Source organism: Microchirus variegatus (genome assembly GCF_963457635.1).
Source record: "Microchirus variegatus genome assembly, chromosome: 1".
NCBI lineage: Eukaryota > Metazoa > Chordata > Actinopteri > Pleuronectiformes > Soleidae > Microchirus > Microchirus variegatus.
In genome coordinates, this window is record NC_139802.1 from 273,433 (window position 1) to 289,111 (window position 15,679).

General features: G+C 39.5%; 1 protein-coding gene across 1 annotated transcript in view; it reads right to left on the reverse strand.

Moving 5' to 3' along the window:
* Positions 1-15,679, reverse strand: part of LOC310930934 (mannosyl-oligosaccharide 1,2-alpha-mannosidase IA) — a gene marked incomplete at both ends in the record, with an annotated part of 177,310 nt that overhangs the window by 70,083 nt on the left and 91,548 nt on the right. Inside the window, one exon of the mRNA XM_083894002.1 lies at positions 3,500-3,615. Within this exon, the coding sequence (XP_083750128.1) occupies positions 3,500-3,615 (116 nt within the window). The remainder of the gene's footprint in view (positions 1-3,499; positions 3,616-15,679) is intronic.

Genomic DNA, 15,679 nt, shown 5'->3' on the forward strand with positions numbered 1-15,679 from the left:
ACCCTATGTCAGCTTAGATACAGCACCCCCCCATGACCCTCCTGTGCAGGATAAAGTGGTAGAAAATGGATGGATGGATGGATGGACTACTCACAAAAAGAGCAGTGGCTGATATCCGAGTTTGCTGATAGGATGGACTGAAACGTGCTGCAAATGCTACCACATTTGTGTCCGTCTGTCTCTGTTTCACTGCTCACAAATTACAGACCGGCTGTCACTGTGTGTCCAGCGATGGATTATGGACAAGCTGGAGCAGATAAATCTGACAAACTACTTTTCAGTGTCAGTGTGATGTAATTAAGAATAATGTGTGCAAGGAAAACCCCTGAGCGTGCATGTGCCTCTGCGTCTTCATTATTCCCTTAGTGCATAATGCCTTTGTATGCAAAATGGATATGTTATAATTAGAAATTGATGCTATGCTTTTCTGGAACAAGACCTAAATACTCCAAGGTCATAAGAGAAGTTTATTTGGACATAAATATTATTCAGTATACTCTTTGAGAGTAGACTGTGTGGGGCTTTCAACACCAAAAACTGGTGAAAATGCTCATAATGTAGTATTTATCTAAACCATTCCATTGAAAAATGAACATAATAACTTTCATGGTCAAATATTTTGCAGAGCTGCAGGCTGTCTCTCTAATGAAGTGGCAACTGAGTGTGTAATGTAAAAAGAAAATGCACATTTCATTCATTAACACAAGCAAAAATAAAATTTTGGATTTAATAAAACATTGTTATTTGTGTTATTTACAGTATACAACAGATACTTCCTTTAGTTGTACCATAATAACATTAGAACATCAGAAGAGTCTTGTAGATGTGAAAACTACACAAGGCAGTTATCACTATCAACTCCATCATATTCTGCATTACAATGTTTGTGAAGCATACTGCAGATCCTCTCTTACCCTTATTTAAGATGTGTCTCTGTGTGTGTGTGTGTGTGTGTGTGTGCGTGCGTGCGTGTGTGTGTGTGTGTGTGTGTGTGTGTGTGTGTGTGTGTGTGTGTGTGTGTGTGTGTGTGTGTGTGTGTGTGTGTGTGTGTGTGTGTGTGTGTGTGTGTGTGTGTGTGTGTGTGTGTGTGTGCGTCTTTTTCTAGGTTAACAAAGCTTCACACCATTCACACTCTCTCTCCCCCATATTTTACTGTGCATTCATGACTCCATTCACCATTCAGGGAGAAAAACAGTCCCATCAAATCCATAGTGCACAGATGAATACTGATGAACTACTGTGAAGCTTGGGTTGTTTTTCCTGAGAAATAACTGAATGTCATCACATCTATCAGAGAGCAAAACAGCCATTTTCTAAGGACTTGTAGATTATCCACTCCTAAATTATTTGGATGGTTAATGAAAATTGCCCACAATAAGTCAACTTTAATCGTCTCAACAGAGATGGTGAAGCTGCCTGGTAGGATTGACCACCTCAGAAACCACTGATGAAGACATGAAGGGGTGAGGCTGATGGATTGTGGCAGATCACACCCATGACAAAGTGAAGTGCGAAGTGTAAATCAGCGTCGGTTGTCTTCGTGATTGGTGACTGTGTGGCTGCTCGTCAGTGGCTGCTATTGCTGGCTGTGTGCGTTCAGGCTCTGACAGCTGACAACAGCTACAGTCTCTCTCAGCTTCAGTCATCTGCATTCACCAGGACAGACACACCACAACAAACCAGGGCTGATTTCATGTGTGTGCTTGAGTCAGTATCATGACCCTCTCCATGTCTACAATAAAAGAATAAACAATGAGGACGAGGGGGGGGAAATTGCAGTACGGTCCGCTTGCAACCACAACGCACACGCACACACGCGCACACACAGTATTTTGAAGCTTGATTTACACACACCATCCCACTGAAGCTCTATTGCATCCCCCTCCACACGTTTTGTTTACAGTTTACAAAAAGAACGGGCTTTTGGGAAACCAGCAAAATCGAGCCATATTTGGACTGTCATCAACAATCGTTCTGATTGATTAGCTGTGGATTTTGTTTTCTAAAGCTAATTAAGATAAATCTTCTCAACAAACAAAACATCCCAAAGTTCAAAAGTTTGTAAAGCACACCATTCACAGCCATAATGACAGCGCAGAGTTTGTAAAAGTTATGTAATTACACACCAATGCAAACAAAAACCACTTTTCCACATGGTGACAGTGATGTAGCCCAGAAATGACCTCTCTAATTTACAAAACCACAAACAAACAGGCCGTCACAAATCAGTGAGCAGCTCACCACAGCCACTGTCTCACCTATTTTCAGCCCTCACTTTCCTCACTCCCAATATATCAGAACTAGTGATGCTCAGTGTTACAGGCTTGCTGAATACAAGTGCTCTGCCACTTGTTGCACTCCCCCCCCCCTTAGTTTTCCTACTTTAAACACCCACATTTGATTCTTCTCTCTCCCTTTTACTGTTTTATCACATTTTCTGCCTCGCAGAGACCTTACAGAGACGCGGGGAATCCCATCAGTTGGTAATGCAGTGTGGCGGGTGGCCACACAGGAAGCTTTTGATTCCTGCTGGAATGTCCCTCTTTGGAAAACTGTCAAACCCGGGGGCGACACAATGTTTGTGTTCAAGCACAAAAGCACGGCTTACAATCAAGCCAGCATGTGAGGCTACTGGTGACAACTTTATCATGTTAAAGTGGACCTAGACCGGAAGTTCCAACTGTTTTTTAGTGTGTATCTGCATCATTACCTTGTTTATGAAGCCCTGAAGGTTCTAAACAAACAGTTCAGTCACTGCTGAGAACACTGTGTTTTATTGTAATCTCAGGCTCAGAGAGATCTCTGAAAAAACCAGGTCCGGTTACGTAAACAGTGGTTCTCCTGAACAGCAGATCCTCCTGCTCCGGGCACTAGTCCGGGCACATCCGGTTGCGTACATTGAACCAAAGAAGAAGAATAACGTCCGTTGTGGAGGTGTTTCACGAGCGACAGTGTCTTCTGACTCTGGGTCTGACTCTGGGTCAAAGGTCGTCAAAGGGACTGAGGCGGGGAGTCGTGAAGAAGCTATTTTTAAACACTGTTAAAACAATGTTTTGATAATGAGTAGCAGTGCATCCACCGTTCCAGAGGGGGGAGCTGTGCTTCTGAGAGCCAATTGGCCAATCACAAGACAGTTGGGAAGGCTCAACGCTGGCTGGCCAATCACAACACACTCAGTCTTCTGGGTGTGAGAGTTCAGTCTGAAATATCGCGGCTGAGGACAGCGTCAGTAAGGAGAGATTTCTATCGGCTCATTTACAGCAACTAGGAGGTTTTTGACCATAAAAACAAGTTAATGTATGTAAGTAGACCTCCATAACTAACATATATGTGCAACAGGACCACTCTATGTGACCTTTAATATAATCACAATGTCTTTACACCTTATGGAGGGTCAGTGGTTTGGACAAGTAAACTGATATTTCAAAGCGAGACACAGAATAACCAGGAAATAATGTAAATAAAGTGTCCAATTAGACAACAAGAAGGAGAATCTTACAGAGTTTAGGTCCAGGCTGTTCTGCACCCACTCCTTGGCATCATTATATTCTTCCATCAGTCCCATTATATACAGCGTGTCCAGTGAATCAATGATGGATGCTCCTCTCAGGCCACCTGCAAAATACGTGAGAATTCAGTTAGTACCTGAACGATCATGTTGCTGACTGGGAAGTTCTTCCACACATATTTAGCAATCGTCGAATATAAAGAACAAACTGAAATTTTAAGTATAATTAACTGTAAATCATGGGACATGTTTTTTCATGTGGACAATCATTTAATATGATTTCAGCATGTGATTGACAATGATGGACAAGGAATGTGGGACAGCCATCTGTGTTATGTACATATGGTTTGGTGAAGGCTTCAAACTGTTCAAATGTTAACAGCACATATATATGTAGCATTTGTTGTAACAGTTTATTATAAAGATGTTTGACAGTTTATCCCTGAAGGGATGAAGTTGCCCAACCAGATGGTATTTTCTTTAAAGAACACCAAAGATGTCAAATTATTTAGAGATATTTGAAAAAAAACTGAATCAACATAGAAAAAGGAATGAGTGGAACAATTATGGGCTGCGACATAAGCTGAGTTCTGTGAAGGCAGATGAGTGATCAGACTTCACAGAAAGTCTTTAATGTTCTGATAAGCAACAGTAACTAGACAGTGTGATAAAAAAGTAAAACATCAAAGTCATACATGTGGAGCTTCTATAATTGCTGCACTGATGTTGAACGATATGCTAAAAAAGTTTTGTGACCCAGACGAAAAGCATCTTTTCTCTTATATTCAAAGCATCATTGATAAAGCACGATCCACTGTATCACAGAAGTCAAGTCATTGAGGGATCAAACCACCAGAGTGGAAACAAGAACCGATGTATTGATTATAGCAAACGTGTAGCAGCTGTGACAGGATTACACTGTAAAAATGTTCCCCTTATTACTTTACATGTTATACATTATGTGAGGAATCTAATTTCAAGCATGGTTTCAGTGAAAGTGCACACCAATAATCTTACTATTGGCTTCATTCTGATGACATTGTTACGGTTAAGATATTTGCATGGCTCGCTAAAAGAATATTCCAGTTTACATGTTACAAAGTATAATCTGAAAGAGACTCAGTTGCTTCTACTGCTGTGAAATCTGCTATAGATCAATCTGATCAAGATTGAAACGCCTGTTTTTTGCCAGATGCACCGAGATAAAAACAATGTCTTCCTTTTTGTGACTCCCCCCCCACCCCACACACACACAGCAAAGATAGACTGCCGAAAAATATTTGAAGTGAGTTGTCTTTAACCTGACTTTTGACTTCAGTTGAGTGGGTTGTGTCAGAGAGGTTGAGTAAACTGCTGTAACTTCATTGTCATCTAATTGCACAGGTTTTGGTTGCTTAGTAACGACAGGGATGATTGGAGCACAACTGCCTTGAATACAAAAAGACATCAAAAAGCGTTTCACAGGTTTTTTCGATGCTACATCGGCACACCCCCCCCCCCCCCCAAAACGGGTACATGGCTTATAATCTTGTTATGATGCTTCCCGAGTGTGCACTCATTCTGGTTAAAGTAGTTGGGAAATGCTGTTATATGGCTGTGCAATTTTGAGACTTAAAGCGAACCTAGACCGGAAGTTCCAATTAACGATGTGTATCTGCGTCATTACTTTGTTTACGAAGCCCTGAAGTTTAGAAACAAACAGTTCAGCCACTGCTGAGAACACTGTGTTTTATTGTAATCTCGGGCTCAGTGAGATCTCTGAAAAAAGACATTTGGGAAGGCTCTACGCTGGCTGGCCAATCACAACACACTCTGTCTTCTGGGTGTGAGATTTATGTCTGAAATATCGTGGCTGAGGACAGCGTCAGTAAGGAGAGATTTCTATCGGCTCGTTTACAGCAACTAGGAGGTTTTTGAGCATAAAAACAAGTTAATATATGTAAGTAGACCTCCATAACTAACATATATGTGCAACAGGACCACTCTATGTGAGCTTTAACCCAAGATGGCACTAGCTCGTGTCTGCAGTGGATAAACCAGAAAAACACAAAACAAGTACTTTCTACAAGGTGTCATTTGTAAAGCATATTTCTAACCATTATGTTGTGGATAGTTTCACTTTAAGTTAGTTCCTTGCTGTAATTCTACCCATTTCTTCAGGCTTTCAGTCTGCTATGAACACACCGTTTGATTCTAATGCTTCTTCTTCACCCCCACACTCACTGACAGATGCCTTTAGACATCATTGTATGCCAAATATATACGAAGAAGCCAACACTGTTTGTTGCCATGCATTTCTTTTTCACATCTAAATGCAAAAAGCTAGCGGGTGCTTATTCCATCCTGGTCGTCTTATGAGAGATTGTGCAGCCTGTTCTGAACAAATACTATGCAAATGTAGCAGAGTTTAAATGACAAAGTTGTAATATAACAATAACTGTAATGAATTACTATAAAGGGGTCATGGGCAGTTGGAAGTATAACATAATATTAGAATATTAGATAGATGATATTAATATTAGAATAATAATAGAATATGTAACTAAATAGACTGTGAATCAAACTGCTCACATAGTGGCTGACTTGGAAAAAATGCAATAGTGTGAAAACTGACATGGAAAAGTGATGAAAATTCCCAAGTGTTCATCACTGAGAACAATGTAGCCTGGAGTAGAAGTGATCTGATGCAACTATACAGCAACCTGGAAACACACAATCTTTGTGCAAAATAATTGCACCGGTGAGATTTAATAGTGATTCCAGATTATATTAAAATATGCTAATGACCTTTGGGCGCAAGACATTATTGATAATGTCTAGCCTAACCCAACCCTAACCCGCCTAGACTGCATCTCAATCTCTTCCTCCCACTTTCAAAAAGTGTGACCAACAGACATAGATGAAAGTGCTTCTGTATGTAACTGGATAGACCTACAACCAGTCAAACCAATGATCTGGATGATGAATGCAGAGCAACAAGAAACATGTCAACACATGTGCTTCTTCTTTTCTAGGAGCTTGTCTAGTAATGTGGTCTAACCAGGTGGAGGTCCATGGATCAAGTAGCTTAAAAATGGAAGAGACTGCCAAATCAGAAGACAGCTGCTCTTCGGTGGCCGCCATGTTGGACGTATACAAAAAGCTGCAAGACGTTGCTTCTCAACCATCATTGTGGTAAGCCCACCACTTGGTTGCCTTTTTTCAGAGATTAGACAAAACCTGAATTTGGACAAAACCTCATCCTTCCTAGATGGGTTTGCTGGAACAAAAATCCCTGGCAGCCTCGCCTGAGTTCACCCAATAGATAATAATATTTGTAAATACAGAACTACAGGCGTGCGAGGAAGAGAAATGCAGCAGATTTAGGGTATTTACAGAAGTTATTCAAACTGTCACTCTATTATATAGGATGGGACTTTTTTCAGTCTGCTTACTGAGCAGCCCTATCTCTATTTCATCACAAATGGTGATGTGACAGCCAAAGAGAGGGGTGCAATCAGATAGCTAATGCCCTCTGGTTACCCAACCCAAGAGGCAATTCTCTGTGGCTGCATACAAACTGCAGAGTGAGGAAAATTTATTTCTGAAAATGGCACCAAACCTAAGATGATTGATTGGCTCTGAGGATTGATGCAGCAGATCAATCACTCACGGTGAACTCCTTTGGATTCCATGGTCTAAGACTGTATTTATTTCAGTAGCCCCTTACTTCAAATGGAAGATGCCTGAGGGATTGTTAGAAGAAAGGTATTTTCTAGTGTGTATGAAAACTGATCAACATTCTGACACTGAAAACACACAATCCTGAGGTGTTTATGTTTATTTGAAATGTTTGCATTATAAAGTCCTGTGAATGTGAATGAAAGGGTTGTATCACAAAAATCTGTGCTAATATGGCATTGGTTACAATGACTGTCAACAGTACCAGATCACAACACAAACGTAGGTACTTCATTTTGGTGCCAGAGCTGTTTCCATGAACCATTGTTGCAAGTTGCATCACTGCTTTTCTTTCCAAGTCTGCACTGCTCTACGACCCCTCACCACACACAAATACACGTTTGTGCATTTATTCTTCTTAGCTGACTACACTGACTTCCATTTATTTAGTTATACAGCCAAAACACAACATTATCCTTAATCATAACTAGTTTATGCCTAAACCAAGTGCACACACACACACACACACCAGTGTGGAACAAATGGGATAATGGCAAGTATGTTAACACAAATATTACAATATTATTGTTTATTCATTATTTGAATTTGTTGTATACCCAAATCAAATGAATATTTGGTGCGACCGCGCTTTGCCTTCAAAACAGCATCAATTCTTCTAGGTATCCACGCTCAAAGTCAAGGATATATATTTATATTTATTTATCTATTGATTTAAAGGATTATAATCAGGTGTATGTTTAACCAGCTATCTTCATATGAACGCTGAAACACATTATTAACTGAAGTCCAAACATCTGTGTAGGAGGCTTAAAACTGTCTCATGTCACTGGTCATATAACAAGACTGTAATCTAAAATAGTGAAAACAAGGGGAAACGCTGTTACCTGTGAAACAGGTGTTTTGAAAACACCCCCATTAGCACTTGGTACTTTCCTCCTGATGACATTAACCATAGACTGTATGAAATAATATCATATATCACCATTCAGGCAAAAAAATATCGCAATATGAGTTTTGGTCCACATCGCTCAGCCTTTGCCTGAAATTAATTTCCCGGTTTCAAAGACCAGCAGCTGCCACTGCACAGGACACTTCAGAGGTCTTCTAAGGTCTATGGCTGGACAAGCATGAGCTGTTTTAGTGGACCAACAGTATTGGACAACTGTTGTGGCTGATCAGTGTTATGTGTGTTTAGACAAGCTAAGTACACAGAAAGCCTTCAGTGTGACATTGGCTGGTGGACGTCCATTCATCATGGCTGTCACAAGCCAGTAAGTGTCGGTCAAGGAAGGGTTACATGAGACAGCCAGAGTCCACATTATCAATCACTCACTGCAGGATGGTTGTATGTCATGACAGCACTGATTTAATATGCACCCAGTAGTGGCATTATAGCACTGTTGAAATATGACTGCTGCCTCTGATTTTTATTTATATTTTTTTTAAACAAGAGGAAAGGAGGGAGGAGCAGAGACAGCTTCGTCTTTCTCTTTTCAGGAACTGACCATTTATTATTTTGGCTCTACAGATGTATTCAGGTCAATACACACATCTGTTAATCACCCTAAGGCTGAAACTAACAATTATTTTGGTAGTTTCCTATTTTTATTTATTCAGAATGAATGCTAGTAACTTTACAATATACAATAATAATTCCTACAGTTTCAGCTCTGACCCTAATAATTAAGTACCATCAATAACTTGCAAATGTCGTATTCTATTATAATAAAATACTGATTTATCTGAAAGTCTTTCAAGCTTTAAAGAATAAAATGTCTTTCATGTAGTTCTCTCCATTTGATTGACTGATTTTGTAGTTCAGTGTGCTCAAATTGACAGTGTTTACTTCCTTTATGTGACTTGTTGTGACTTCCTTTATGAACTCATGTAAGAAGAAGGAGACCTTGTTCATGCTCAAAGACCATAGTCGAGGAGCACAGAGTCTATTACGCTCCTACAAAAAACCTTCAACTGCTTTACACTGAGCATACACTGCTCTGCTACCACTGTAAGTCTCATTAAGAAGGTTTGTGTGCCGATGTTTAAAAGCGTTAGTGCCACTTAGTTTGTGCGTTAGCATTACATCATTCTCATTGTTTACGTGCGGTAACTTTTTAATTCTCCTCCCTCGCATTACAACGTTCCTTTTAGATTCCACTGACTGACCACACATTACAGGCTCGATTTATTTAACCAGACAAAAAATATCAGATTTCAAAGATGAGGTGCATGGGAAATCAAGAACAATAACATTGGTATAAGTCTTTCATTTCAGCTTGAGATTCTTGAATATAAAATAAAAAGACGTGGTCAATAACACACTCTGTTTACCCTATTCACCATGTCAAAGTAAATATAACTGATCCAGACACAGGGCATCACACTAATTACACCACTCTGTATCCAACAGGTTGCAAGTGACCAATTATCAATCGCAAGGGCAATGAGCATCTTGTTAGTGCTAATGTTACCTGGCACCAGAGAGACAGGGCGAGCCACTGTCATGTTAATGATATGTAGCTGTTTGCTATTCAGGTCACATGTAAAGTACATGGGGGAGATGACTCTGTAGGTGAGTGCAGGTAAGACTATGGAGCTCACCAACAGATCAGTTATTGACGGATTAAGTAGTGTTACAGAGCTGAACGTGTCAAGGGAAGGAATAATGGAGGGTGAGAAATGCCATTTATCAATCAGGACGGAAAACATGTCAAGAGCATTCAAACAAACCCTGTTTTTTTACAACTGACCAAAAGGTGAGCCAGCAAACACTGAGAGAACCTCCATCACAGACAACATGCTTCATTGCTTTCTTCTGCAGCAGTAAATACAAGCTCCTATAGTATTTTTGCTACAAGTAAGTGGGAGAAACTAATCCCACTGATTATCATTGGGTACAAGGCGATAATCAAGAGGCTGATTTTTTTTTTTCACTCAAGATTCAAAATTTGTTCTCATCAACCTGGACAATTTGTGTTTGCAATTCGCATCCTCCAGTCATCCTTTGAGAAGACGGAAGTCTCAAGTAGGATGGAGTTACCATGAGTGCAATAAGATCTGATAGCTTTAGTGCTACAAATCACTCATCAACTCAACCTGAAACATTTCTCCAGACAAGAAGAGTCTGAGTGAGCAGGTGAAGGCCACAGAAAAAGCTTGATCCATTTACTCTGACACATTGTTTAGATCATAAGAGTCGTGAAAGAAAATCCCACTTCAAGGACTATGCATTTGAGTTGTGTATGAGACACTGATGTAGAACCATGAGGAGGTTAGATGGCTCAGAGAATGGAAAGACCTTCAGTTAGCTGCTGGACCAGTGATGTGTTTAAACTCTGTGTGTGTTTATCAGGGAAGAATTACATATGAGAGAAAAGCTCTCAGTGATATTACTTTACTATCACTTTACAACTTGACTTTTCATCTATTCTATCATTTTCTTCTGTCATGTATGGTGCCTGCTGTAGATGGGGCTCACATTTATGCATCACTTTAAAGGCCACATTATACTTCTACAACTGCATAATGTGTTATCCAACTGAGTAACCACGGAGACCCCTCATACTTCTCCGTCGTGGCGCCGGATACGCACTAAAATTTCCCTCCAAAACAGTAGGGGTCGCTATGCAAGGTTGTGCTTCTGGCTACAGTGAGCAATGGCATCCGAGAGAGAAAGACTGTTGTTGTTGCAGCTGAATAACATTGAAACACAGATACTTTTAATACAAAAATGGAGACGTGAAAAACTGAGGAGACATGTCCGGAGGTGTACGTCCACTAAATGAGACTGATGGCAGGCAAATTTAACAGTCTTATTGGACCGACGAGCGACATGGACGAAGAAACCCACTTTAGGTTCTTCCCAATGTCGGCTGGCAAATTGAATGAACTTCTACGCCGTGTGCTACCTCATATTAATCATCAGGGCACCCACCGCATGTCCGTCGATGCTGCCCAGAGACTGACTGAGGACCAATCGCAGCCCTTCTGTCTCCGTTGTCCCTTGGCGGAGTGACGGACACTTAAAAAATATTTTGTGCATCTGGAGACGACGGAGAGGCATCTCCGACAGTCTCTCCGGCGACATAGAGGGGTCTCTGTAACCGGCGGTTATGGTGCTGAAGGTGGAACACAGGCAATAGGTGGTGCAATAATCAAATTCCCAGCAAGAAATTGGTCATTTTGCTTAAAGCTATACTTACCTTTCTTGCATTTTTACACTTTTCTTTGGTAATCTTAAATTGCTCCTAATAAGCGTATAGCACTCTAAAACGTAAGATAAACCCACCAGGTTTTGAAACTCATCATTATTTAATTCTCATATTATGATGATAAAAGTATGACCAATTAAAATATTCAGACCGAATAAAAACTGCCTCGCGAGTGAGTTGTCTTTCAACTGGAAGGTTGTTGGTTCTAAATGCCAATGTGTCCTTTGCAAGACACTTAACCCCTTGTTCCCCCTGACAGCTGAGCCAGCAGCATGTGAATGAAAATGTACTGTATGAATGTGTAAGTGAACGGTGAACGGTGAAAAACTGTGCTGTAAAGCAGCAGCTGATTGAGTGATCATCAGGACTAGAAAAGTGATCTATAAATACAGACCATTACGAGTTAACTCCTTATTTCTTTCTCTGGGTGCATTTGTGTGATTGCTGTGCTGCAATGGTATCTCCTACTTAGCATAAAGATGAAAGTCTTTCTAACCTTTCCTAAATAACTGGTTAGTTCCCAGAATGGTCCACACGGACAGAATTGGAGGAAACCATTTCTGATTGGATCACATCTCACCACACACAGCCTCAGCTCTCTCACACTCTGTTGCTCTGTTTTCACCATTATTATAATCACACAGATGAACTGACCAGCAAAATTACTTGCATCTAATGTTGATTTGTGCTCATAGCACTAGGTTGGCAAGACAAGGGAAGGGCAGAGAATGGCAGATTAAATGTTTTCCATTATGAGGCCCATCCAGCAGGAGGAGAAGGAGGAAACTGAACCAGAGGCTTCAGCTAAAATCACAGACAGCAGGAATCCTTTATCTGAGAGAATATCAGTGTTGAGTCTCTGCATGTTACACTGTGCTGCTGATCAATATCCATCAGAGAGCAACGGTATCGTCTCTTATTGATTTCTGAGCTGCTGTGGGCTTTCATGAGTATCATTCTTCCACTTTTTTTGAGCAAGTCAAGTCTATAACAATATATTATATTGCTGGAATATATAAAAGAACCAAGGACCAGCTATAAACCTCTGTTTTAAATGAAAAATAGCCAAAGCCCATTTAAAAACGCTAAATGGTGCTCAATAAATGATAATGATAAGACATCAAAGACATCATTGCTGTCTGTCTGTCTAGGGTCCATATCTGCTATATCTTTACTCACATTATTTTAATGGTACTTCCCATTATGAAGATCATTTTATACACATTGATATTACATACAAAGTCAATACATGTGAAAAGACACCTTTTTTATTTGTAAAATGTAAAATTATTTGCTTGAAGAGCAAACAACTAAAAACATTTATTTATTTATTTTTGTATAAATTTGACAACAATGATCTTCTGTGCAGTGAGAAAACTGTGGTACAGATTATACTTGAGTAAGCATGTAGGGGAAAAGTATGGAATGGGGTATCACCTAGAGGTCAACCAAGAAGTTTTTATTTTTATTTTCTGTGATAGGCAAAAAGAAACATAAACTAACTTAAATGATCTAAATATGTATTTAACTCAAATCTGTGTTGTGTGTATGCACTGAAGTGTGTATATGCGAAATGAACCATTTATTGTAATGTTATTATGTTTTTGGGGAGTTTGACTGTTGCACCTGTGAGTCTCAAATCATTTAAAATAATACATGTCAACATACATACATGTTGACTGGTCATTTTACAGTGGAGCAAGCGGGTTTGATATTTGATAGCTGGCGTCAACGAAAAATTATCAATAAACTACTTAAGTGTCAAAGACTAAGCAGCCAATTTAAACACCTTTACACAAATTAATCTAATCACAAACAGATAAAAAATGCAAACTACCCAGAAATGATTAAAGAGGCTCCAGACCCTTAGCAATACACGTCAATCTAATTGCTAGCAATCTAATTTACCATAGCGTGGTGTGTCAGAGCAGCAGCCCTGTACGATATGACAGCCTCTCAGATGAGATTACGCCGCACACAGTGTTACTGAACCCCTCATCTCCTCTGTGTCCCAAAATCCTGTCTCTTGTATTTATCAGCAGACATGTCAGTACAATAGGAGAAGTGGATCATACATCTGATGCTACGTCAACCATCAAAACCTGATTGGGGATGACAGCTAAAGCTAGAGGCCCTGATTAAGCAATAGACTCAGCTACAGCACCGCAGCAACAATTCAGTCAAATCCACAAAGTAAACAAGTGAAAGAAAAGTCCCGAATATCCCATTATTGATAAAACCATAAGCAGGAGGTCAGCAGGATGAAAAATGAATTAAATGTTCAATCTCAGGGCTGAGTGTGACACCTTTTTAAGTTTAATCTCAGATCTCCAGTGGAGATAAAAACGGGGCAGTGCTTCCCGCCCACCTACCAGACTTTATCTCATCTGAATGGAACTTTATGGCTCACTGGCTGTGCACTGAAAAATGTGCAGCCCAGCCAATTTAGGAGTGCTATAATAACCTGTTGACAAAGAGTACCCGTCAGCTGGAGGAATTAAACCAGCCGTCTTAAAAGAGCAGCCGCTCTGCATCCTTGGTGCAGCCCTGTGGGTATAACCTGGAGTTAGAGATGTATGTATGAGTGTGTGCAAGTCCTTTTTGTCTTTTACACATGAGCTCGTCTGTGCATCTCGTTAGCACCTAAAGGAAAGTACTTTACTGTCAGGTTTCTAAAAGGCAGCAAAGAAAAAAAAATGTAGCCCCCTGGCATATGTGGTTGATTGAAACTGTAAGATTATTGAAAACAGGATTTTAATTAAGTAAAATACATGAACTTGTCCTTATTTAAATCAATCTGTATGATGCAAATTTACAGAGCAATTAAAAGTTACTGCAAATTGAATGCTACCACAGCTAGCCCATCCACAATTTCACACTCAATTTAAGAGAAAATACAAACTTTCAAAGAAAATTAACAACCCTTAAAGGTGCATTATGTAATAAATCATAAAATCCTCCTAATATGTCACAGAGACTCAGGAATAATGTTCATATAACAAACTGAACTCACCAACAACAACAGTACAGACAAAATATTTGCATTATAAAAATATTTTGCAGACTGCAAATCATGTTTTGGCATGTGGCGCCACCTACCGCCGTCAACCAAACATTGCAGTCAGAGTATCCGCTGGCGAGCAACCACGGGTTGCCAGTTACGTCAGAAAACGAAACCTAAAAGACCTCGGTATTTTGAATTTGAATGTAGTAACTGTTTTTGGCCACATTCTTACATATGGCACCTTTAATCAATATCAATTTCTATTTCACGGCTTCGTCCTTATATGTCAGCATCACATTCACAACCCCTCCCTCCACCACCAAGTGACCCATTGACCTTCAGGGTGAACAAGTTTTTAAACAGCAGAATATCAGCACAAACACAATTTATTTCATGCATTTTACCACCACTAAATTGGAAAACCTGAGACCCCATTCTGCAAAAAATAGTGAAAATGAAAGTGCATCTGCGCAGAAGCTTGAGAGACGCTAGACTGCAGAGGTCAACCTGTGCTGTTTTTAAGTGTCTGCTACACCACTAGAGCCAAATGGTTCAAACTATGATGATCACTGTAGGAGCTAAAGGATTGTTGCTCTGTGGGTCACTGATGTGAGAACAGTGAGAAAACAGCAACTCTGACACAGATACACAGAACATATTTTCACATAAGGCGAGAGGAGGGTGACAAATGATTGATGAGACAAAAACGTACGGTATGGTGAACAAAACAGTGATAATTAATAGAGAAAATTGGAAACTAAAACATTTAGAAATAAATATGCAAGTTAATTCAAAATAAATATGTTAAGACAGTGATAAATATTTGAAAAAATATATATATATGTAGTTGTGTATTGTGTGTTTTTCTGAAATTGATCTTTTGGAATGGAATTTTTCAGAGCTGGAAAATGAGTGTTTTAAAAATAAAAGCTTCAGTAATGTAACAGAAATCTGTTAAAGTTAAGAACAGGAACCAGCCAGCAGTTGATGATGATGACACAGGAGCTATGGCACAAATAATTCATTTTATTTAAATATGTATCATTCTGTAGGCGTATTTATATATATATATATATATTTTAATTAACTGGTATATTTATTTTGAAATAGATTTTTTATTTTAACACTTTTCTTTATTATTTAACACATGTCATTCTTTATTACCATATTTATTCATTAATTTGTTAATTTTTCATGATGAAAGTGTTGGTCCTGTAATAGAATGAATGACTGAATGGTGTCTGAGGGGAATTTCCACTGGGGATTGTGGTTGAG